General features: G+C 47.3%; 1 protein-coding gene across 4 annotated transcripts in view; it reads left to right on the forward strand.

Moving 5' to 3' along the window:
- Nucleotides 1-26,879, forward strand: part of FAM53C (family with sequence similarity 53 member C) — a 277,153-nt gene that overhangs the window by 101,381 nt on the left and 148,893 nt on the right. For 3 of the 4 annotated variants that reach the window (XM_069651576.1, XM_069651578.1, XM_069651577.1), the window contains one exon: nt 25,026-25,083. The exons of the other annotated variant lie outside the window; for it this stretch is intronic. In XM_069651576.1, coding sequence (XP_069507677.1) covers nt 25,026-25,083 — 58 coding nt within the window. The remainder of the gene's footprint in view (nt 1-25,025; nt 25,084-26,879) is intronic. 4 annotated transcript variants of the gene reach the window in all.

The raw sequence follows: 26,879 nt of genomic DNA on the forward strand, positions 1-26,879 counted from the left end.
GGGCCCAGGGGTGTTCTTTTTGCGGGGTGAGGTGTGTTTCCTGAACCATCACCACGTCTATTTTGTGGCGTTTGAGGAGCTGCAGGATCTTCCTTATTTTTGCGGGAATGTTACTCTCTTATCCCACCCCCCCCAAATTTCCATGTTGTTACCTTGAATCAGGCGGATGGGGATCTATGTTCACAGTACATGGGCTGAGAGCAGCCTTATGGTGATCTGTAGTGGAGCAGCAGTCCATCTGTGAGGACGATTATGTCTGCTGGGTCGGGAATAGCATGCAGTGGGACGGGGTAGAGCCGGGCCGGGGTCGGCCGGTGCGTAACTATAACAACTTTAGCGAACAGCACCTTACACGGACAACCCCCAACTGGTCCGTTCGGTTCCCTCCCCACCCCCCTGAAGTGAACATGTTACTGCTGCGTGTGGGGCGCTAGTGACCTCCCGTGGGACGGTGCTCCTTTTGTTTGTGTGATGAATACCGATCCTCTTGTCCTGCACTGCATCTGCCGGTCATGTCGGGTTTCTTTCGGCTCGCTCCCTCCGAGAGACTGTCCGGCTATTGTTTGAGGCTTTGCATCTTCGCTCATCCAGGAATAGGGTGGCCTCTTCGGGTGAGTTGAAGTGGACCCTCTCTTCAAACTGGACAGAGTTTTGCGGGGAAGAGCATTGAATAAGTGATTGGTTCTCCCGCAGCTGCCGTTTGACAGCTGTAAAGGATCTTCTTTGGGCTTGAACTGCTGGGGAGAAGTCGGGGAAGAGTTGTATTGTGTCTCCATCGTATTGTAGGTTCCCTTTCTTCCTTGCCAGCCTCAGGATAGTATCTCGGTCTTTGTAATTTAACAGCTTCGCAATAATCTGGCGCGGGGGCGCCCCAGGGGTCGGTTTGGTGTTTGGTATCCTGTGGGCCCTTTCAATGACTAATAGGAGAGAGAGAGCTGTGTCGCCGAATAGGTCTCTACACATTTTTTCCACGTGGTCTTCCATTCTGTTAGGAGCTGCTTGTTCCCGGATTCCAATCACTCTAATATTTCGGTGAGAGCGCCCCTCCAAGTCCTCGTTCTTAGCCATGACTGTTTTCATTTGGCTTTCGAGCGTGGATTCTCTTGCAGTTAATGAAGCTGCGCTGTCGTCTAAGTCTGAGATTCTTTGTTCAGCGTTATCTAATCTGTCCTTATGCTTGTCCAGGTGGTGCTGGAGACTGTCTACCTTGGACGAGAGTGTGTCCATTTTACTGTCCAGACTCCCTATCCCCGATTTAAGTTCTAGAAGGATCTCGCGGAAATCAACCTGCCGCTGGTGTTCATCCTCTGATTCGCCGTGGTTGTGTAGGAAGTCTGGGCAATTTTCTTGTTTGGGGGTTTTTGACGCAAGGTCAGCGTTAAAGTTGAGTTTTCGCTGTGATTTGTCATGTTTGCCCATCTTGGCGCTTATCCCAGTGGCGCCCAGCACCGCCCCCAGGTATGAAACACTGGGGTTCGGACTCGTCTTGCTCCGGCAGGGGGAAGAGGTCTCTTGGGCTTGCACTGCCCAAAGTGTTTGCTTGTTTTCCTGGTGTCGGCAATAGTGGTTTGTGCTACCTTCTCGAGATGTTGCGCCTTTGTGTGGTTGATTGTTCTTATTACCTTCAGGTGGGATCTTTAAAGTCTCTTTATGCCACCTGCCTTGTTTTTATATAAGCTTGTTATACGTCCTAATCAGTAATTTGTTTTACATCAGTTTGGTATTAAAAAGTGAGTTTGGATTCAAGCAACGGGGAGCCTCAAGTGCTCCGGGGTCACAATATAAAGGTGAACTCACTGAGTTTGGCATGCGCGTCTACCTCGCTGCTTCCAACTAGTCTGCTTCAGTTGCCCTGTGCGGCTCGGAAACCTCTTCTGCCCGCCTGCTACTTCCAGAACCCTCACAACTCCTTCGGTGCTCGCCTGCCACCGCCAAATACTTCACCATGGGGAAATGTCACAGAAAGGTGCGCTTTCTGCTGCGTGACCTCTGTAGCTGAAATCAACCCAAACAATATGGTGCTCGCCTGCCACCGCTGAATGCTTCACAATGGGGAAAGTTATAAAAAGGTGCGCTTTCCGTTGTACAACCACCGCAGGGTAAATCTGGATCCCATACGATCCTCTCAGGACCGTACAACAATTTCTCTCGTCACTCTGGTTCCGACGTCCTGGCTCTTCCACGATTTCTTCCTCTGCCTCTTCCATAATTCCTGCACACACTACTACTACTACTGCTCTCCTCATACTGCTGCTTCGGCTGCCTTGCCATCTTCCACCTTGGTCTAATGGCCTGCACCTGAGGGTGTGGGTCATCAACCTTAATGGGCTGCACTCTGCAATCTTGATATGATGCATTCTATTTGTATCATGCTCATACACAAGTGTTTCAGGGCGCGGCAAGGGAGGGCAACAGGGGAGAGCACAACAACGATCTTACTAGGCCCAGTGACATTGAGAACGCGCAAGTGCATGGGAAGGGGAAAGGGGAAAAGTGCATGAAAGGGGGAGAGTGGAGAGTGCGAAGCAGAGGTGACACAGATAAATAATAAATACAAAATAAATAGATAATAGAGGCAATAGACAGTGGTAGTGCAGCCATCAAATGGCAAGTGCTGTGTTTAGGCAGCAGACTGGGTAAGTCTGATAAGTGCAGAAAAAGAAGAAAATGGGGGTATGAGGGTGGGGGGGGGGGTCTGTATGGATACAGATATAGTCCCCAGTGCAAGGGGTGGCCAGGAGGCAGTGCAGGAGGGTGGCAGGATGAGCAGGTACCTGGGCCCAGGGGACAGAGGGTGGCCAGGTGCACAGTGCCAAGAGAGAGATCAACCGGGGAGAGGGGGAACGAAGGCAGAAGCAAACAGGAAGGTCTTAAGGTGCTTTCGCAACCGGAGATGGTTCTCAAGTTTTAGATTGGCAGGGAGGCTATTCCAGAGGGAGGCCCCAGCCGAAGACGGATCTACCCCCATCTTGTTTCTTTGAAAAACGACTGACCTTGAGGGAGTTGGAAGTAGAGGAGCGAAGAGCTCGGGAGGGGGAGTTATTTGCGGAAGGATAGCTGAAGGTATTTTGGACCCAGGCCCCAGAAAGCATTGTGGACAATGCAGAGGTTTTAAATTGAATCTTTGCATCCACTGGGAGCCAATGGAGAGATTTCAGAGCTGGAGAGATGCGATCCCAGTGCTTGAGGCCAAGGACAAGTCTTGCAGTCCTGTTCTGGATTAGTTACAGATGGTGAGTAGAGGCAGGTAGATTTAGGAAGAGGCTGTTACAATAGTCCAACCTAAAGAGAACCAGAGCTTGGGAGACAGTGAGCTTCTGGGGGAAGGAGAGGTAAGGCAGAGTACCTCCGAGGAGGTGCAGTAGGAAGTTTGACTTTTAGAGCCCTCTGAGATGTGGGCGGAGAAGGAAAGGGTGGAGTCAAAGATGACCCGAGGTTCTTAGCCTCGCAGGTGGGGATAGGAGGAGGGCCAAGGGAGGCCAGCCAGAGTGAGGGGGAAAGGATGGTGAAGGTGTGCCGATGAGGAGGATCTGTCTTGCTGGCATTCAAAGATCGTTGGCGGCACACCAGTCTTGAATGGCAGTTGGGCAATCAGAGATGGGAGAGGAGGTGGCCAAGGGCAGTGTCAGCGTAGCACTGGAAATTTGAGCAGAAAATGGCAATGCAGTGGGCAAGAGTTGCTAGGTATTCGTTGAAAAGCCAGGGCGAGGGGTTAGACCCCTGGGGAACACCACAGATAGAGAGGAAGATAGATGATAGGAAGGACCCAAGTTGGACCCGAGAGGTTCGATCAGAGAGGAAAGAGGTCAGTCAGGCCAGAGCCTGATCAGTGATACCCAGGTTGTCACGGAGACAGTTGCGCAGGATGGTATGGTTGACTGTGTCGAAGGCAGAAGAGAGATCCAGTAGGATGAGGACAGAGGGAATGTTAGCGTCCAGGTTGGAGAGCGGGTCTTATGGATGTTCAGGAGAGCAGTGCCCATTCTTCTGGCAGCTCCTCTGAAACCAGACTGATGGTCATAGAGACAGCCAACAGAATCGGAATGAAGGTTAAGCTGACAGATGGCCGGCTTTTCCACGAGTTTTCCCAGAAGGGGAGGAGTAATGGAAATTGGGAGATCGTTAGCAGGACAGGAAGGATCAGCTGTGGGTTTCTTGAGAAGAGGATGCACAAGGGAGTGCTTCAGAGGGGGGCGGATCCTGAGGCAAAGGAGTGGTTGCAAAAATAGTCAAGGGCCAGAGCAAGGGTATCAATGTGGCCTGTGGTCCTTGATGGTTTTAGAGGAACAAGGATGAACTTGTTTTGGTGAGGCTTTCATAGATCGGACTTGTCTAGCGAACGCATCAGGGGAGGAAAGCGGAAAGGACGACGACGACGACGAGGAGGAGGAGGAGGAGGGTGGGGGTTATTAAGGGGGGTCAGAAAGCACAGACTCCGAGGGAAAGGGGGGCAGGGGAGGAGATGGTAAACAGGATGGCCTGGGTTTCGATATAAAGTATGAGGCAAGGGCATTGCTGAGAGCCTGGGAGGCAAGAGGAGGGCTAGAGACTGCAGCAGTGTTGGCAAGCTTCTTGAAGGTTTTAAAGAGTTTGGCCGAGTTGTTAGATGCCGCAGAGACACAGGCTTGAATGTGAACTCTCTTCTTGGAGTGGACAGAGTTGGTATTGCCTTTGGAGCATGCGACAGGCCAGTTTGTCAGAGGATGAGCAAGAAGCCCTCCATTTCCTCTCAGCCGCCCTACACTTAAGTTTAAGTGTAGCTAGGTCAGAGTCATACCAGGAATTGCCCTTGCCCTTGGCTTTGGACTTCAAGCCGATCCTCGTGACAGGGGCAAGAGCATCAAGAGTATCAGAGATAGAAGAGTAGAGTAGGGACAGGGCTGTGTCCGGGTGTGAGCCAGCCGGAGGGAGGGAGGGAGGTGCGGGGGGGAGAGGGGAGAGAAGGTGGCAGCGAGAAGCCTCAACTGACACACGCTTCATAGGTCGGATGTCCGAGAAGGTAGGTGGCAGTGTTGGGGTGGGCTTGGTTCGGGGGGGGGAGAGAGTGAGAGATGAGGAGAGAAGGCAATGGTCACTCCAGGAGAGAGGAGTGGCCCGAGGGATAGAGACAGGGAGGCCTGAGGAGATCAAGACATCAAGTGTGTGTCCTGCAGAGTGCGTCGGGCCAGAAGGGAGGATCGAGCGGGAGAGGGAATCAGAGAGTTCGCCAAAGAGCAGAGATGAGGGGCAGGGAGAATCGAGGTGGCTGTTGAGGTCACCAAGGAGGAGGAGTTGAGTGGTTGAGTCCAGGAGGGAGGAGGAGAGGTCAGCCCACTCAGAGAAAAGTGATATGACCAGTAGGCCGGTAGAGAGGAGCAACAGTAAGAGAGATAGTGACTGGGGGAGATTGAGAGCCTGCAGACAAGGCATTCGAAAGAGGAGTAGATCGGAGTGGGAATGATAGTGGCGGGAATCCACACAGGAAAGATCAGGGCTACACCCCCTCCAGGCCGAGTGGATCTGGGTACGGAGAGGATCTTGTAGCCATCAGGGAGGAGAGTGTCAAAGCTTGTGACCTTGAACCGGCTGTGCTGGCCGTGAACCATGTCTCTGTAAGACCAAGGACATCAAGGTCCAGTTCTTCAAGGAGGTGGCAGATGTCAAAGGAGTGTTTGACAGCAGAGCGAGAGCTGAGAGTGGCAAGATGAAGGTTGCCAGCCTTAAAGACCTTCCAGGGAGGGGTACAAAATCAGAGGTATGCCCTGCAGAGGTTGTGGAGGTAGCCTGAATAGGGGAAGAGTGGGCAAGGTAGCCGAGCAATGAGGAGCGGACAGCCGGAGATGACAGGAAGTTGAGGAGGCGAGGGAACCGCCTAGCGAAGAGGAGATTAGCCTGAGGACCTTGGACCATGACAGTGCCATTTAGGTAGGCTTCATGAGTACTGGGACAACCTTGTACCTCTGCAGCTGTCTTTTGTCCCAGTACTCATAAAGTCCCTAACCCAAAAGTCATTTCCTCACTATTTTCCCCAACAAGTTCCATTTGCTCCTTAAGCATGTGCCTCAAAGGAGTATCATAAGAATAAAGGGATATATTTGGTTTTACAGAGGATTGAGGTTTTCCCAGTTTCAGATTGGGAGTTTAAAGACCTCTGCATGCTTTTCCTGGAACTCACTCCTGTATTTCTGGGAGGGTTGTACATTTTGCAAGAGCTATTCTAACCCTTTATACATAACCGGTTATAATAGTCTTCACTTCACACTGTTAAAATTCAATTTAGGGAGTACCCGTTCCTTTTGACAACATGACATTACATGAACTGGCAATATCGATATTCCCTTTCTTGAGGTAGACCAGTACTGCATCTCATCCCATGAAGTCCTGTTACCCTGGAGCCCTCGTCCTCCCAGGTGATCCTCCCAACTAACACTACCACCCCCCACCAGGTCAGGATCACGAAGTGTCTACCTTTCACTAGCCACCTGAGAGGAGACTTTAGGTAGGGTTCTCATGAGGACTCGATAGGATTCATCACAAAAGGGACACTGCATATAGTGCTAGAGCAACACTAGCCATTATTACAAATATACCATTAGATGCTATTTGAAAAGACATACGGTGTTCCGTTCACATGTTCACCCAACTCTATTATGTGGGTATGCAAGCACATTCACAGGTAGGCCAAGCAATACTGAAACATCACTTTTCCACTGTTCGTTCAGCTCATCCGTAACCTTCGCCAGGTACTGCTAGCTAGTCTTTGCGGAACGGTACGTTTTGACCACATCAACAAAATGTGCATGGACAAAGTCCTAAAAATGCTACCACCAAAGGCTCGAACACCAAAAGTTCGAACCTTTGGTGGTAGCATTATAGGTAAGTATAAAAAAAACTGCAGGGGTGCCCCCGCAACACCCCGCTCACTATACTGTGTGGTACAGTGAGCAGGGTGTTGCGGGGGACACCCTCGCAGCACATCCGGGGAAAAAAAAACAGGGGCTGCGGTGGTGTCCCCCGCAACACCCCGCTCATTATACTTTACAGTATAGGGAGCTGAGGTTGCAGGGGAAACCCATGCAGCTCCTGTAAAAAAATAAAAAATAAATAAACCCTGCGGCGCCGGTTCCCGAGCACGGAAGTGAAAGGGAACTGGCGCTGCAGGGACTCAGCGTGAAGAAAAAGATAAGTAGGGTTTGTGTATGTTGGGGGCGTGAGTCGGGGTGTGTTGAGGGTTTGGGTGGGGGATGTCGGTTTGGGTGGGGGTGAGGATATGTAGGGGTTTCAACATGTGTTCGCATGGGAAATGTGCAAACCTTTGGTGGTTCGCACATTTGTCATGCTAACTTTCCGGCCGCTGTAAAATCAGCTGTGGTCGGATCACGTAGATCCAGTCTTTGCCACAGTTGTTAATCTATACAGATTCACAAGCCTCTGAAGGTTAGCATTATTTACCGAATAGTGACCTTTCGAATGGTTTTTGTCCTCCAACATATTCCACATCTTTGACATGGAATGTTCACAGCTGTGCACTTTGGAAACTTTCGGCAGAGGGTGTCCTGCATTGATGGCGTCAGGTCGATGTCCCTCGAAGGCCTCCATCGAGGGTGACATCTCTGGATGTTATAAATGGGACGCACGGCGCCCGTAGCCTCAGTTCCGTTTTTTCTGCAAACCTGTTTGCTTCGAGAACTCCATCAGTGCCCTCTACGACTTCGAGGCCTTTTGGCCGGAATTTGCTGTCAGAGATCCCTACTGCTGTGTATCCTCCTAGGAAGGCTACTTCCAAGTCTGTGAGGCCTGTTATGGACTCCAGGCCCTCGGCTGTTCCGAGACAGGACTTTTTCCTCCCTCTGGATGACATCTATGAGGAGGAGGAGACGTCAGATTTTTATCTTGAGCCTGATGGGGCACCTGTTGGCAAACGCTTCATGACGCTAGTGGCCTGGACACTTCTCCGGAAGTGGAATTTGACAGGCCTGAGCCTGGGGCTCATGCTGAGTCATCCGACAGAAGATTCATGGCTAAGGTCTCAGAGTATCTGGGCTGGTCCAGTCCTCCTGAAGATTTTGTGCAAGATGATCTCAGACATTTTAGATCAAGGTCGTCCTCTGACCCGGTGGTACCTTTTCATCTAACCTTACAGAAAAGGGTGCCGGCTGCTTGGTAGTCACTGGAATCTCTTCCGGCGGTTAACAAATCGTTAACCAAGAAATACCACCCTTTCGGTAGCGGCCCCAGCTACTTATCCACTCACCCCACTCCCAAGAGTTTGGTGGTTCAGGTGGCTACGGCCACCTCGAGGCAGGCGGCGTACCCTACCGTCCCTCCTGATGGGGACGACAAACGCTTTGATGGTTGGGCACGCAAGGTGTTTTCTGCAAGGACTATGGGGCTGAAATCAGCCAACACCTCTTGTGCCTTGGCAAGGTTTTCACTCACTCTGTGGAATTGTTTCTCTAGCGGCTGAGCATATTCCTGAGGGGGAAGAATGGGATGGGTTCCTTGCTCTCGTTCAGGACGGCAAGGATGCCATGTGTGAATCCCTTCAGTCTGGTTTGGATACAGCCGACAGTGTTAGCTGGTCCATGGCTACGAGCACCGTTGTACGCAGATTTGCGTGGTTGCGGAAGTCTGGTTTTGCTCCGGATGTGCAAGCCCGTCTTTTGAACATGCCCTTTGATGGCGTGCATTTGTTTGGCAGCAAGGCTGACGAAAGCCTTGAGAGGTTGCAGACTCGAAAGCTGCGGCTAAATCTTTAAAGGCATGATCCAGTAAAAAATGTTATTGTCCCTACGGGTCGGCCATGTTTTTTTAAGCCTAAGTGGCTCGATTTTAGAAAAATTTCCTATGGACCTTACCCGAGTTTTCGTCCATTAAACGCACGCGAAAACAGGCACCTGGGCGCTGCCATTTTGTGATAATCCTATCATTTCCCCCATTGCCCTGGCTGACCTGCTTTTGCGGCACTAAATCAAATGCCCCGCCCCTGAGCCTGACATTATCAAAACATTCATATTCCCTGCCTCTCTCCGTGACGTTCCTGTGCTGCGTGGGCAAACGCGCCCAGTCGTCTTCTGCGTGACTCCACACAGAACCCGGAAACCAACACATATCAACTCACAACACAGCGCGCCACAATTCGGAATATGAAACTGTACTTTAAAATGAAACAGCAACACGGTACATTTGGTAAAGTACATTTATTTGACATTAAATGTTTAGAGAATATTCAGCAATTGCCATATGAACTCCGAAAGCCATTTATTTTCTTTTATCTGTATCCGCAATAACTGTTCCGTTTCATCTTGAGTCACGCTCTGTTCCTTTATGGTACACAGGGTGTTCATTTTCGTAAAAAGAATCACTTTGGAAGCACGATGCTCCGCAAGGCTGTTCCATCAACTAGGCACTAGTCCAGCGTAAAGGTTGATATGTTGCTTCTAGCCACTAGTACAGCGTTAAGGGCATGTGGGCCCTTGGCGATCGTCCCATAATATGGTGATCGTGCTCCAGTTGTTGACACAAAGCTGCAGGTGTCTGCTGAAGAATCCATCCGCCGGTGTCTCAAACAGATGGCAGTGGCAGAATGGGATCAAATACCTGTTATGATAACAAAAAAATTATAATTAGTCTCGCTAGCCGAACTTCATTAATATTACTCATTTTATTTATTACGGCCGATCAGAAACTATTTGCTTGCAAGGATAGTTCAATGGAGTATGTTCGTCTCTAAAATCAATGCGAAAAGTAACAAGATAAATCGAGGCCAACACACAATGAGAAACAACAGTTAGTCTACATGCGTGAGGAATGATATGATATATGATATGGCATGTGTAACGCGCCTATACACAAGTGTTTCAAGGCGCGACGAGGCGGGGGGGACAAGGGGAGACAGACAACGATACTACTAGGCCAGGTGTCATTCAGATCGCGGAAGGGGGGAGGGGGCAAAAGTGCTGTACATGGTTAGTAGAATACAAGATAAATAATAGGGCCAGCTGGTGGCAAGTGCAAGGTAAGTGCCGGGAGAAGGGGCTGAAGGATACAGAGACAGTCCCGTAGTGCAGGTAGGCAGTGCAGGGAAGAGTGGCTGGGCCAAGGAACGAGATAGTTCAGACCTGTGGACCTGCATGCCCATGTGCCCACTACGAACACGTTTCCCTTTCTTTTCCTAGCTCTTCATTCATTCATTTATTTATTCATGCATCCATTCATTAATTCTTCTTCATTCCGGTATAAAAGCGTCTAAAGATTTACTCACATTATATTTGAAATTTCCATTGTGTCTCTGCGTAATGCAGTATGTAAATCCGACTGTGCTCTTGACAACGATTTTTCGTATACTGAACTAACATGAAACTCGGTCTAGTTTCAGAATTTTCTGCCTCATCGTCTCTTACGTTATTGCACACCCCCTTCAAATGAAGTTCTTTCGGCATGGTCCCTGTCTCAAGGTCAAAAAACAATACAACCTTATACTTCCAGTGCGACTTGTGGGCCTCTTCTTACCGCGAGCTGAAAATCAAAGCCACTGTCCTTCGCATTCTTTATTTGCAACATCCCGTAGTAAAGGCATCTGTGAGAACTTGAAGTTTCGAATCCATCTATGTAGTGCGCCTCAATGTGAAAATGCGAACTGGCTTCTCTCCCAAATGCCACGGCCCGCTTGGCGCGTTCTAAGGCCCCCAATTTTGTCCATGTTGTCTGCGAGCTTTGCAGCCCCAAAGAATCATAACTATGGAGACATTTAATTTTTGGATGAAGGTCAGGGAAAGTATAAAGTACCAGAGGAGTTCAGTTAAAAATGAGATTTATTGTTTGTTTGTTTTATTGTTTGCAATACGCAAGCCTCCCCTCCAATAACAGTGAGCAACAGTGCGCAGCATTTACATTTACATGAGATGAGACATGAGAAAAATATATACATACACATATATGAGGTGAATAGAGAGAATTCAAAGATGACACCCAGAAATTTCGCCACCCATGATGGTGAAGGTAGGGGTTAGGGTTCCAGGTACACTGTACAATAACATGTATTTACAAAAAGACAACCGTGTTGCAATTATTTAAACCGGGATTTGTACCTCACAACCAGCTCCCCTTTGGGTGGACATGGCACAGTTGCAATGTTCGGTGGCAACGCATCACTGCTCTGCACAGAAACGTCCAAAATTCCATCATAGACTGGTTGGATCACCCATTGCTTCGTTCGTTTTGAAAAGCGCTTATTGTAGCGAGGCATCCTTACTTTACCCCTAGTCCTAGATTGTTCACGTCCGACATTGCTGTTATGGGCCAAGACCGCTAGTAGAGTGCGATGTTTCATGCCCCGATAGCTAAAATGCAAGCGCTTTGGTCTGTACTTGAGGCACATATTGTGGAACACCTCCAAACCTCCTGTGTGACAGAATTCTGTCAGTCCTCTCAAATCTTTTGATAGTTTTGACGAAAACAATCTTCTCACTGGCTTTGTGTGTCGGTGAAGATGGAATCAACCACTTCTTCTTCCTTGCCTCCTCTGGGGACAATGGCCCATGTTCACATTGGTTGAAATGTTGGTTTTCTGACCAGCGGTGAACGTTGGTACAGTGGTGCATCAGTGACCGCCATTTTTCAAGTAGTATTTCCACTGACCCTTCACAAGTTTTTGAGCTCCACCAAAGATGGTTTGTGATAGACTGGGACCACTGCAAAATACTTTCAAAACCTTTCTTTTTTCCTGCAGCCGAGATTTTCTTACTGATTGATTTAGCAAGATGCCATACGTCAAATTGATGATTAATATTTGGGAACTGCTCTCTCATTGTCTTGGCGATTGAAACGTGTCTGTCCGTGGCTATGAGTTCGATGTCCATTCCCCTTGATTGTAGATCTTGCACTGATTTTATAAATCCTAGTTTCTCCATGGCCACTGAGGATGTACATTGTGACACCTGCACGACCAACAAACTCACAATTTTCTTACTATCCATGTCCTGAAAGTGGTAGGTGCAGTACTTGGCAGAAAATCCAGGGCTGTCGCACTGTCCATCGCCGGCTAGCCTAAATCGTTTCCCTTCGAATGTACTTGCTAGAGACAATTGTTCAATTTTCCAAGCATCACTAATGGCCGGAAACAGATAATCATGTTGGTATTTGTAGTACTGCGTTTTAGAAATGAAATTAAGTCCCACAAACTGAAAGAACGCCTCTAACTTTCTAAAACTGGAGCCACTAAAAAGTGATGCAGCTGCACACAGTAGATTGCCTGCTGGCATTTTCCCCAGCATCGGTTGTGCAGACCATGAGAACATATGATTTAATCTACAGGCGGCCTTTATTTTGACGTTACTGCCTTTTATTTGACGAGTCACATTATTCAATGGCTTCCCACATACTTTCCCTCTAACGGAATGCCCACATTTCAGCATACTTATAATATCCATCAAACAACTGTCAAAAACAATGTATTTGCTCTCTTTCATTAGATTGTCATCCGGCGTCAACGTTGTTTCGGCCTGTGACGTTGTGGAGATTTCAACACATTGGAAAGTAATATCGCTGATATCAAGTTCTGATGCGTCGATGGATGCTGCTGGTTCATTCTCAGTCATTTCAACATCTGTTAATTCAGCATTAATGGGAGAACACAACAATGTCGACAGGTTTTTGGGTGGCAATTTTTTGGCGGGTGTAGATTGTGTGAATTGATCTTCAATATGCGGTCTCACTGTAGCAATGGTCCAATGCAACTTTGCTGTATTCTCCAAACTCAGCAAATTCAGTTTCTGGCCATTGGACAGGAGCATTTCGAGCCTGAACACGTTGCGCCTCAATGAATAGTTCCTCCATAGTGTACATGGTCTGGCAAGCAACATCTCTCATTCACTTCACTGTCTGTGTATGTATAGTTCTGACACCCATGGGTAACTAGAGGAGAGATTGGAAAAGGGATGTTCAGTTTAAACACAAGATAAAGTGTAGTCCAATTGACTGGAAAAAAAACAAAATAGTCCCCAGCACAAACATTTTTGAAAAGTTATGAACTGTTTGTGACTAACCTTTTTTTGGTTTCTTTTCTTTGCAACTTTTTTGACTCGACCTTCAACATCTGCACGCTGTAGCTCCAATTCGTTTCCGCATGTCCTCCCTTCCTCTTGCGCTGCAACTACTATATTTTCCGTATCCGCATAGACAGCACGGAATGAGGCTCCATCGACTCCCTGAAACATAGTACTTTCATTACTATGTATCAAAATATTGTTAGCATAAAACACACGTGAGGACGAACACACAGGTACATCTCAATAGCCAAACACGATTTAAACATTGTTTGGAACAATCAAACGACAAGTATTCGACCAGTGATGATGTAGTTCGATGGAACTGTCAGTATCCATACCTCTGGCTCCGCATGGACTGCCATGAATGGTTGTATTGGAGCGGAGGCATCAGCATCTCCCTGAAACACAGTACTTGCATTAGTATGGTTTTCAATATTTGCAACATAACACACACTTGGCGTCGACGGCACAGGTACATATAAAGAGATAACCACAAATGATGCATTGTATAAAACAATAAAGGAAACTCAAAATATGCAGATTTCAACGACTGATCTCACCGATTCCTTTACATCTGCATCTAAATGGGATGTTGTGATTGTAGTGGAAGCTCCGTCGTCTCCCTGAAACACAGCACTTGCGTTAATAGGGAAGAAAGTCTAGCAAATGTATTCACGTTATACGATCACGCATGATGGAGCTGTCAGTATCCATACCTCGTGCTGCTGAAGAATATCTATGGATGTTGCAAATGTGCGCACTTCCGAAAGCTGTTGCGCCGATTCGTATACGCAAGGTCCCGCTTCCACTGCCCCTGGAATTACTTGAATGTCAGGCTCTGCATCAAGTGCAGGGGTTGACGCTCCATCAACTGCCTGAAACATAGTACTCGCATTAGTAAGGATTACAATATTGAAAACATAACACACACTTGGGGTCGACAGCACTGGTACATATCAATGGCTAACCACGAATGAAACATTGCGTAGAACAATCAAACGACAAGTATTACAGCTCTGATGATGACGCTATCCATACCTCCTGCTGGTAAGGAACATCTAGAAATGTTGTAGATGTGGCGGACGGTTCAGCATCTCCCTGAAAGACAGTACTTGCATTAGCATGGATAACACTAATTATAACTGAAAACAAACACCAGTGGACGGTAACTAAGGTGTATATCAATTGGAAAGCACTAACCAAACATTCGAAAAAATTGTTACACGATAGAATAAAACTATTACTTGACACGCATAAAACAAGTCTGTAGCGGAGTAGCGTAGCAAGATTACCTGATACGTGCTAGAAGTGGTTGAAAACTGCGAGCACGTCAAGGATGTAGAATGTTCTTGCGTCAGATTGAAGGGAGAGTCAAGAAGTTGTAAAGGTAAATTATTGATTGATAATGAAATGCCAATATTAAAAATAGCCATGTAAGGCGACAGAATACTTGAAAAATGCGCAATATAGCGCAGTTCCCTGTTCCCATATATATACATTTTGTTTGTGGGTTATGAAATCGAAAAAGAATTTATTGAAAAATGTCATTATTCAAAAAGCTATACTCATATCCATATCGAAAGTATTACAAGGGATACAACACCTAAAATATCAATTAATCCATTAGGCTACCTACACACTGCCGCAAGGCCTAAAGCTAAATCCGGACACTTGACTCATCAGATGCGGAATGTGGACGAATAGAGTGGGAATAGCGTTTGCGAGCAATTTCCGTGTCGTTCGCTGTTTATTCTTCTTTGTTACCCAAGATGTGGCGTACATGTCTGAGGAAAAGTGCAGGCTGCAGATGTGGTATCGATCACCCCTCTTGTCCTGTAAGACTTGTTGGACTCTACTTTCCAGCTCATCCAGTGGATATCCGCAATGTCTGACCCATTCTCTGATTTGATCAACAGTTTTCGGGAACACATGCATTGTAGTGCCTTCAGATTTTGCATGGGTCTTCGAACCGCTAATCGAACAGGCAGGCATTGTTGACAAATCTGAAAAGTAAATATCGACATTATTATACAATATTCATAAATAAAGATTTGATGCAAAACTCTATACTAAACTCTGAACATATGACTCGTCCCTTGGATGTTCTGTCTTGCACGAGAAGGAAACATGCTTACATTATAGACTGGACCCCCGAAGGATGCAATTCGATGACAATTGACACAGATGAAAATAAATAGATCTATTGATAGCATAGCAATGGAAATTCAAGTCAATAGCAATGAGACCAATGAACATAGCACTATTGGGTACTCTACTCGCAAATAGATAGAAATTTAAAAATCTGCGTAATATGACCAGGCTACATGGCCTTACCTTGACCAACAAACTGTTGGATTCAGCAAGCAGAGCAGTATGTTGCGGGAAAATAGGTGGATGGCCACAGGTAGCGCACTGATGGGTATGCTCGAAGCGGTCACATAAGTTCACGGATAGCACGACGACGAGCAGATTAGCATAGATCTCAGTGGTTCCCAGGTAGCACGTTCAGGAGTTGACTTGCAAAGCACAAAGATGTTCTCATGAGACATATCGAGTGGTTTTTAAAGTATTAGAAACTGGGCTGTGTTTGTGAATGAATGACATATGTATGTCGTGGTATTAGGGGGGCGGCCTGCTTGAAGGGGAGGCCTGCATGGAGACACGGTGTCTGAGGAGGCCATGTGACCGATGGCCCCTTGGCGTGGGATACCTTTTCAAGTGTACATGTAGTTTAGCACCTTTGCCTTTCGCGCCCCTGACAGCGTGCATCCACTGGCGCACCTCCTTTGATAGAGGGTGGGTGGGATGGAGAGGCCTGGGGCGTGCAGATAAGGCACAGGAAGACTGCTGAATGGAGACCCCTTGCCCTCTACTGCAGTATATCGTTGCCTATCAATAACAAATGCCACATACCGGAGATTCTTGTGAGCACAGACCCACACTTCAACCAGTGTATTATAGTGGTCAAGACCCTTGACCTAAGGCCTGTACAATCCAATGTTAATTGATATTATAGATATATGTGTGGCTTTTATAGAGACATAACCTACTGAAAGACTTTGAACAAGTGTTATTTAGTGCATGCATTATCGAGAATATTTTATTTTAGCTTAGATATAGTGACCACCATGCTTCACAGCGACCATAACCTTCACCAATTCGGCGCACAGATGTCTGACGTCCATCCTTGAATGGAGACGCACTTGATTCATTTAAAAAATCGAAACAACCGTTGTTAAAATATATGTGGTGTTTTATTTTGTAACTTATTTTCATGACACAAAAATACAAGAATTTAAAGATTATACAGGTCAGGTTGCAGCACAGCGAGAGAAAATCCCCTGTACTGATCGCTGTCACTCACTCGGGAACGTTTCTCTTATGGCACGAACGGCACAGGCGGGTATCACTCTTCGAACGCGGTGTCCAAGCCTCCCGTGGAGCCACCATGTAAAGGAACGATAGGCCACCAGCCTGTACCACCTGTGAAAAGGAATGAAACAAACTGTTTTTAAATGACCAAGATAAGTTTTTACCCCCCCAGTGCCAAGCCCTTTTTGGTGATTTCGGTATTGCAACACTCAATACTTTCTAACATTTTCTCCTTAATTAACCCCTTCAGTGCCAAGGACGAGCTATCTCGTCCTTGGCACTGTGGAGGTTAATAAGCGTTTGTTGTCGATGACAATTCTTGTAACTAATGGCATTCAGCACGGACAAATGCTATCTAGACAATGCACACTATTGAACAACTTTCATGCGTTACTATGAGATGAATATATAATTTTGGATATAGTAGAAGACCATGAAATAGGAGTGGCATGACAAGCAGAGTATACTTACTCGTTACTCAGATTACGAGGACGAACAGTTGCGCGAAGTTTGTGCATAAGCACCATCATTATTCTCAAAACGGCCCGTGTGAGGCAGGCTGCCCTGAAGTCTGGCAGCTCGGTGATGCATTGCGGTCGTGGCTCGCCTTCCGAAATGTAGGCCAGGCATCCCGAGTTTTCTCGGCAGCAGCAGTTCTCGTCCTCGGTTGGCATTAGCTCGCACCAATTGCATGTGCACCAGGTGGAGACGCTGTCCATGCGACTAGGCCCAGGCCCTTCATCTGTTGAATCGTCCTCCCAACTGTTGTCCGAATCCCCATCGTTTTCGCGTGCTTCCCTTTGCAGTAGTTCCTCCTCGGTATACTCGGGCTCGTACATGTAGGGCATTATTGTAGCCATTGTGTGGTAAACAAAGTACAATAATTTATAGAGATGGTACAGGTGTTCACACGGGCTACAAGCGGCGAAGGTAGCTGACCAGAGCACAGAAACGGGTCACAGAATACTCAAAGTAACACAGAGAGAGGAATGGAATCGAAAATCTGCTGCTTTGTGTTGTGAAACGGTCTGTTTATACTTATTGAGGAAAGAGGCGTCCTGCCATTTCCATGGCGACACGTCATTAGCTGAGGCGCAGCGATTGTTGACACGAGACGTGCTTTGGCGTTGGGAAATGGGCGGTACGCGTCTGCTGATGACATGCTCGGGGGCGGGGGATTTGATTTAGTGCCGCAAAAGCAGGTCAGCCAGGGCGATGGGGAAAATGATAGGATTATCACAAAATGGCAGCGCCCAGGTGCCTGTTTTCGCGTGCGTTTAATGGACGAAAACTCGGGTAAGGTCCATAGGAAATTTTTCTAAAATCGAGCCACTTAGCCTTAAAAAAACATGGCCGACCCATAGGGACAATAAAAATTTTTACCGGATCATGCCTTTAACCGCATCTGTGTCAACCTCTGCCTTTTCGTCTTAGGGGAACAGCAGTGGAAGGGAGTTTCCTTTCGTTAATACTCCTCCTTTGGTAGAACGAGAGGGGCCGCCAGTTGAAGGGGCCAGCGTAAGAGTACCCATGGTGGTCTGAGAAATAGAGGTGTCAAAGCTGCTCAGCCAGCTGCCTCTTTGCCTTCAGGCGCTGCCACAGCCACTCAAACAGTCATGAAGCCATGTCCCATAGTTCGCCGGTTGGGGGGCAGACTGTCTCAGCATCTCGAAGAGTGGCAAGCCATTACTTCGGATCCGTGGGTTCTGGATACCATAGCCCACGGCTACTGCCTTCCCTTACTAAAGCGGCCTCACGACAATCCACCGGGGAATGTCTCTTTGAAGCTTCCGGATTCGCTACTTGTGCAGGTGATCTTGACCGTGCTAGAGAAAGGCACCATAGAACTTGTGCCTGTAGCTGAGAGGAACAAGGGATGGTATTCCCCTTATTTGTTGATCCCAAAGAAAGACTGGGGATTGAGACCCATTATGGACTTGCATTGGTTGAACAAACTTATCAAGGACAAGTTCAAGATGGGTTATTCTTTCTCAAGTCCTCCAGGCCCTTCAACTTCAGGATTGGTTGGTGTCTCTGGACCTACAGGATGCTTACTTTCATGTGCCGATTCATCCCAAGCACAGAATGTACCTGAGGTTTGTGGCTGGCGACTCGCGCTTTCAGTTTCGGGTCCTGCCATTCGGATTGACCTCAGCCCCGAGAGTCTTCACCAAGCTGATGGTGGTGGTGGTGGCAGCGTATCTCAGGCAAGCGGGTGGGGGATTCACCTCTACCCCTACCTGGACGACTGGCTGATGCGTGCGCGCTCTCCCGAGCAGGCATTGGCTCACCTTAGTCTCACCTGCCGCTCCCTCCACAGGCTGGACTTCTCCCTCAATTTCAAGAAGTCGCATCCGACACCTTTCGAACAGCTCCAGTACATCGGGGCTGTGTCCGACACGTCCTTGGAAGTGTTCGCCTCCCATGATGAGGGCTCATCGCATTGTGCAGATGGTGGACAAGTTTCAACCTGCCCAGAGTCTCCCGGCTTTCAAATTCTTAAGGTTTTGGATGAGATCCCTGCAATGGGTCCTCAAGATGCAGTGGTACCAGTTCTCAGGCAAGATGTCGGATCCCGTTCAGATTCCAATCTCGGTCTCCCAGGATTTTCTGTAGTGGGTCAATGAAGGGAACCTGATGAAGGGGGAGCCATTTTGCCACGGCTGCTTCCCTCACAGGATGGGGCGCTCATGCCAACGCCTTGACCGCCAGCGGTCGTTAGTCTTCGTTGGAGTCCAAACTCCACATCAACCTGTTAGAGCTGAGGGCCATCAGGCTGGCCCTGAAGGCTTTTCTGCCGTCTGTGCGGGGGAAGAGTGCCCTGATCATGATGGACAACACAGTGGCCATGCATTACCCCAACAAAAAGGGTGGGTAGGGTCACTCCCGTTGTGCAGTAGGGTCACTCCCGTTGTGCAGAGAGGCAATGCAGCTCTGGTTCTGGGCCATCCAGCAGCAAATTTCGCTCTCAGCAGGTCATCTGGCCGGAGATGAAAATACGGCGGTGGACGCTCTGAACAGGCAGAGCACGATCTCGCGAGTGGGAGTTGGCTCAGAAAGTCCTTCTGGAGATCTTCACCCTTCGGGTAACCTTACAAGTGGATCTCTTTGCCACCAGTGCCAACCGGAAGTGTGAGAGATTCTGCTCAAGGGAATTTCCTCCAAGAAAAGCCTTAGGAAACTCATTCGTAGTGGATTGGTCATTCCCACTGCTGTACGAGTTTCCTCCAGTCCCCATCATTCCTCAAGTGTTGAGGAGGCTACGGAGGTTCGGGTCCCACATGATCCTCCTTGCTCCAGATTGGGCCAGGAGAGCGTGGTACCCAGACCTTCTAAAAATGTCCATCTGCCCTCCACGCCGTCTTCCCTACCGAGGGGGATCTGCTCTTGTGAGAGGGGGCGTCAATTTCATCTTCCGGAAGTCAGGACTCTCAACCTTCACGCTTGGTTTCTGAAAGGTTGAGATATAAGGATTGCGACCTCCCGGATGATGTGATGGAGGTGCTGCTTTCGGCCAGAAGGCCAGCAACAAAATCCCTGTACCGTTGGCGTAGGTTTTGCGACTGGTGCAGAAGACAAAATGTTGATCCTTTTCAGTGTTCCATTCCTATGGTTGTGTCTTTCTTACTTTCTTTGGCCCACAGGGGCCTTCGTGTAGGTACCATTTAAAGGTTACCTGGCGGCACTCGTCTGAAGAATGTTCTTACTTTAAGATTCCTTTGATTTCTCAATTTCTTAAAGGACTGACTGTTCCCGCTGTCCCCTTTCCAGGTGCCGGTTTGGGATTTGAATCTGGTTTTGAAATTTCTAAGGGGTGTTCTATTTGAACCTTTGCACTCTTGTCATTTGAGATTGTTGTCCTTCAAGACAGTGTTCTTGTTTGCGTTTACTTCCGCTCGCAGAGTGAGTGAATTGCAGGCACTTTAATCTAAGCCGCCCTATACTGTGTTCCACAAGGACAAGGTGGGTACTAAGGGTACGTCCTTCCTTTCTACCCAAGGTAGTCTCTGAATTTCATTTGAGTCAGAAAGTGGTTCTTCCTTCTTTCTATCCTCCTCATCCTGGCAAGGAAGAGGAGCGTCTACATAGGTTGGATCCTAGGAGAGCTGTGAGCGTTTGTCTAGGATGTCCAGGGTCAGAGTGGACAATCAACTCTTTGTGGGAATATGCTGGACACCGTTTGGCCCAGGCTGTTGCCAAACAGACCTTGTCCAGGTGGATTATCCTCACCATTACTGAGTGTTACCGATTGGTGAGTAAGGACCCTCCTGAAGGGTTGCAAGCTCATTCCACTAGGGGCGTGGCTACTTCCACCGTCCTCCAGCGGGAAGTTCCTACTAGGAATATTTGTGAAGCAGCCACATCGGCTTCTACCCACACCTTTGTTAAACATTACTCCCTGGATACGGTCCATGGTCAAGATACCGTCTTTGTTAAGGCGGTTCTTTATTCTGCCATCTGATTGGATATTCTAAATTCTTTTCCCTCCTCCATTTTTCTGGTACTGCTTTGGGAGTCTGTCAATTATGTGGAATACATTGGAGGACCCAATCCATTCGAAAAACAAGCTACTTAACCATCTGGTAACGTTCTTTCAATTGGATGTTCCTCCCAACGTATTCCACATCGCCCTCTGAGCCTCCACCTCTCGAGAATTTCTTATGCAATTGCAGCGTACGTTTCCGCAGCATACGTTTCCGCAAGGCTATGTGCAGTCCTGCAGGCATTGGATTGGTGCCACACGTTCTGAGGGAAAAACATAAACTGAGGCTACGGGCGCCGTGCGTCCGATTTATAACTTCCGGTGATGTCGCCCTCGATGGAGGCCTTTGAGGGACATCGACCCGACGCAGGACGCCCTCTGCCGAAAACATTTCTGAAGTGCACAGCTGTATACATTACATGTCAAAGATGTGGAATGTGTTGGATGAACATTCAATCGAAAGAGCGTTACCAATTGGTAAGTAACTTGTTCTTCGAATGGATTGTGTCCTCCAACGTATTCCACATCTTTGACATGTAATGTCCACAGCTGTGCACTTTGGAAACTTTTTCAGCAGAGGGTGTCCTGCATCAATGGCGTCTGGTCGATGTCCCTCGAAGGCCTCAGTCGAGGGCGACTCACCGGATGTTTGGATAGGCGTTGCCTGTCCTCTGGCAAATTTCGTGCTTCCAGCATACAGGGACCCCAAGATAAGGAGGCAAAGTCTGTATCCCTGTGCATTGGTGGCAGTTGTCCGAAACAAACAGCTTTCCTGCACCCAATACTGTGCTGAGGGGCCCTGCATCGAGTTCCTCTGCATTCTCCAACCTAAAGACCTTGCACCAGCATTTGTGGCCGACCGGAGAAGTGCTCAAACCTACAACCCCATGGCATCGGTGACCTGAGCTGAATGGTGGAAAAGCAACCTTAGGCCCTGTTCAGAAGACCTGCCAAGTCCCAAGAAGAATCACAGTACGGGGGGGCGAGTTGTAAATACTTACCTGAACCCTTACTCCCTTTTTAAATGTTTGCTAACTTTTAGAAACTTTAACAAAATTTTGGCTTTGCCATTGCTTACGCACGCACTCTGAAAGTTGGACACTTTTGTCAGTTAGAATAACTTGTCTTCTACCACTTGTAACTCTACGTTGGACGCCAGAAACCCTACACTATTTTTATTTTTTTTTCCTGTTTCACAAAACTGTAGAAATGTGGCGAATCTTTTGGGCACAAGACCTCATACATTTTAGGGATGCACTTCAAAAGTTAGTGTTGTTTCTCTGTGGACCTGTAGTGCTGCATACTAATACTTACCTTCCTTTTCTGGGGTTGGTAATGTATTTTGCCCTGCTCCATTGACTGTATATATGTATCTTTTGTTTATTGTTGTGATATTACATGCTAATAACTTTTCAGTTTTATATGGCCATAAATAATTATATTTTTAACTAATTGTCTAAGTGTGTTCCCTGACTTTTCACTGTGTGTGCTCATTTGGGACCCCTTACAAGCTTACCGCCACCTGAGACTTAGCCTAGACCACTCATCCAACTACCTTGAACTTGTTTGGCTACAGCTCCCAGAGTTGTCCCTGTCACTAAACTAAGTTTCCCTTCTATACATCTGTCCACTAGGCCAGAGTATAGAAAATCAGTCCTAACAAGTGGCGAGCAGTTTTTAGCTTAACGCTAAACTGCTTTAATTTTGAACGAGGATTCACAGCCTGACGGGGAATATTCATGAGCATGTGAATCCATGCAAGACCCATGCTGTAAAACAAGAGGTACAGGTAAGTAACGCGTTTCTTATTTGTTGTATGCTTACCATACCTTGCCAATATTTGTTATATGCTCACCACTAGGTATAGGGCCCACAATATATAACGAGGGGGTTTGTCTTTAGGACACTTACTATGTGCTGGTCAGGTGATAGTGGATCCACATTAAAGTATTGGGGGAGTGAGGAGGAGTCAACGACATTCCTGTTTTTACACATATACTGGGTATTTTATTTACTGTGTAACATAATGTGTTCTTTCAGTGTGGTGTATTTACTAAATATGAATGTGTGGATTCATTGTACACTTGTGTAAGCCTGCTACACCGATCTGAGAGTTAAGCCATGTCGCTCTCTATTTGTTGACCTGTCTTTAAGAGATGTTTTTCTTCCCTTTCTTGTCAGGTTAGGTCAGTGGTTGTAGATACCTCCAATAGACTGGGGATTGTACAAAAACCACATTAACAGGGCCCTTTTCCTGAACTAAGATTACCTTGGTGCCCTTTATTAGCAGTATGAGAGAAATGTAGCTCAGTTAAGAATGGTATGCAAGTCTGCATTATGCAGATTCTCTTTGAAGAGTGCAGCCTCAGGCCAAGAGGAGTCCAACCTACCACACCACCAGTACCATTCCTGTGAAACTCCTAGTAGGCCTCAAAGACGCAAGGCAGCGCAGTTCAGGGCCTTCCTCCCATTTGACCTACAGACCAAATTCCACCGTCCTGTACTCTAGTTTTGCCCAGCTTTCTAGTATATAAAACCTGGCCATTCGGGGCCCAGGCAGTGTGTGTGTGTGTGTGTGTGTCCCCTGCCCCCCACCACCTCCGGCTCCTACTCCTTTTGGCATTCTTTGAATATAAACCTAAGCTGTGCAGGATGGCCTTCAGTCATGTGCCAGGAAGCCTCTGCATACCAGCCTTACAATAGACAGTTGGGCTCCTAGAATATTGGCCTTAATATTGAATGTCTTCTTTTGACCTAGCTATCATGGAATTCTTCATTTTACTTGCCTCCTAAATCTTTCATACTGCATTCCGGTGGCTTATTTAGCAGTTCATAGTATACTGGGAAACGCTCGTTCTCTTTTCTACCTTGAGGCCTTTCTGGTATGGCTCTGGCCGGGGGAGATGTTTCCTTTGTGTCCCCCAAGCACACAGTGCACAAAGCCACTTCCCAGCACTGGTACCTCGGTCAGGGAGTTCCTCTTTACCAGAATACCCACTGGCTATCGTAAGCAGAAAAAAGGTCATTGAATACGTTAATCTGGCTTGTATCTCCTACAACATAGATGGAACTCTTGAGAATACCTCAGACATCCACAGCATGGCTTTACCAAATACCATCACCGGACTAGTAATGTCCTTCATAAAAGGTCTGCCTGCCCATAAGGGAAGCACCCATCTCTTTTGATTTAAATTTTTTTCTTGTCAAAACACTGGACTATACATTTGTCCCAACGTTCACTAAACTATTCCCATTTAGAATGGTACAATGAATATTCACTTGCACAGCACTTACAAGCAAGAAACTACTGTTATGAAGCGCCATACTAAAACAAGGTTTTATTGCATTGCTTAGCATATATCCTACTGAATGCACATATGGCAAGCACCAGTTAACTGGCCTTTGAATGTCCAGTATAGCTAGTTGTTGCCAAATATGTCCTGACATGTGGACTTTCATTGAATGGATCTTTCACATATCTGACAAATGTGCATGCAGTTTGCATGTTATTTATTGTGTATGTGTTCTTTACGGAAAGTATATTGGATCATTCAACTAATCTAAATGAGTCTAACCCCAAATGCAACTGTCTAGAGTTCTGATCCACCATTAGCGATGCACCCCTTAAACTACGGCTGAGTGCCACAAAAGGTGTGGTCCATATGTCACACTGACCTATCAATCCACACCACTCCTGAACCATCTTCCTATTAAGGCTATTATAATGCCACTTCACTATTTCACTATGCTAATAACTGAACAGTTGCTAGGAATTAGAAATACTCATTGCATGCAATGTTTTTATGTTTGCGAAGGCCTGCCGAAGGGCCATTTACCCCGACAGCGTTTTGAAGCATAACAATGGCAGTACGTCGCTATAAAAATATCAAGTATCTTTACTTGGCGTACACTGTTTCCCCAAATGTTCTTGGTGTTCACTGTGCGATCGGGGACATTATGCATGTGCGAACCCTTGATGTTCGAATTCCAAAAGCACTGTTCAATTGCATGTTTTTAATGCAGTTCCAGACCAAGAGCGCGCAAATTGCATTTTTACTTTAAGTTGGGTAGTCCTGTTAAGACTCATTCACCAGTAAGGCTCTAATAAAGAACTAACTATGCAACCACCTCTGTCTCCTCAGCCTTTGCCAGATCATCCAGACCTCGAAGGCTGCAGCAGCCCCTTTCACTTCATGTCGGGTGAGAGCAAGGAGTGGTCTTGCATGCTGGGGGAGAGCAGGTGGTATTGGGAGCACAGAGTGAGACGGTTGTAGGGCAGCTGCATCCATGTGGGGCAGTGGGAAAGGGTGTATTGGATGGTGAATATGGGATGTTGAAAAGCAAGCAGAGTGGCTAATGAAAAAGAAATGGGACGGGTGTTGGGGGAGGTGCACCGTGTGCACAAACGGGCAATTGAGTGGGAAAATACGATGCCTGGAGAGAGCACTGAACCACTACTTGAGAAGGCATCAGCAGCAGTATATCTTGGGTCTGTGTAAGGTGGCAGCATGCCAGGGAACAGCAAGGGGTGTATTGCATGCAAAGGGAAGAGTACGAGTGGGGCATGTCGGTATATGCTAGGGGTGCTTGCAAATGTCTGATGGGAACTAAGAATACCGGTTTGGGAAGCAAGTCTCTGTGCGTACGGTACGCTATGAAAGAGGACTAGCCATGCAGAGACCACAGTTGGGGCAGCATGCTGGCTTATTGGAGAGAGAAGACCACCACTAGGTCATGTGTTTATTGTTTGAGGAAGGAGTTAAGGGAGGTGTGGATGGGAGGTCATTGGTGTTGAGAAGCAGAGGGATTTGGGCTTTTTGTTAAGTCTTTGCTGGTGTCTGCAGTAGGATTAAATACCCATTACACACATTCCTCTTGCCCTAAATGGACTTTGGGGATCAAAGCTATGCTGGATTTAGAAAGCAGAAGTGCCTCAGGGAATAACATTGGCCCTATGTGATGGGATCACGGGAGGATTGGATTGGACCCTTTTGGTATTCCCATGGTCTGGTGTGTGGGCCCTTTCTAACGCAGTTAACTAGGGTCGGCAATGGCAGTGTTTGGTATAAGTGCCTTGTTGTGGAGGCCTGATGTGCTGACTTTGACACTGCATCGTAGGGGTCCTTTGGGCTGGCATGCCCTCTGTGAGGTATTGATCCCCGATAAGTTTGTGCCTTTTTGTGCTAGAATACCCAGGGGAGCATTGCCCCACCGCAGCAAGGGTCTCCATGCTGAGACGTGGCCCTGAAGTGACAGGTGTATAAGCTGTTTCCAGTTGGTTAGATTAGGTTCTACAGGTGGATCTTCCCAAAGAAGCCGTGATCAACAGCAAAATTGATTGTACAATGCTGCAGGATGCCCGTTTAAATGCACACCCATTTTTTCTCTTAAGTTTCAGTGAGCAGAATCTGGTGTGAATTGCTTTTGTGGCTCAGGCTCTTTACGCAGGATTCTGTGTAAACTGCACTGTGATGCATATCAGTTTCTATGCATGCAGAGAATCTTGGTTTTCTCTCCATAGCCCATGTATCGATCACACCATCACTTCCCCCTGGAAACATTTGTGGAGCCAAAGATGGTTTTCCTAGGCTGGTGCTCTAGGTCTTTCTGTAACGACCACAGAATCCTGAATGTTTAATGCGAAACAGAACCGTAATGATTGTCCGCTCTAGGGATCTTGCAGCAATGTCTACCCATGCTGAATCCTTATGAGGCTCTGTGGATAAGGGAGGAAGATTCCTAGCTTTTTTGTCTACATTCCTCTGACCCATCTTCAGATCCTGGATAGAGGGTCTTAATAGACCCCTGTGAACAAAAGAAAAATACAAGTTTACAATAATTGTACCGAAGATGCTGTGGCTGGGGGTACCACATCCTGGAATCACTGCCCACACACAGTTTTGAGTGTCTGAGGTTCATAAAAAGGTTGGTTAGATGCTCCTTGTAAGAGACTGGTAATGTCACGTGTTTGATTACTTTTCTTTATTTCTCTTGTT

Source organism: Ambystoma mexicanum, chromosome 3p (genome assembly GCF_040938575.1).
Source record: "Ambystoma mexicanum isolate Mex_15411 chromosome 3p, UKY_AmexF1_1, whole genome shotgun sequence".
NCBI classification, from domain to species: Eukaryota; Metazoa; Chordata; class Amphibia; order Caudata; family Ambystomatidae; genus Ambystoma; species Ambystoma mexicanum.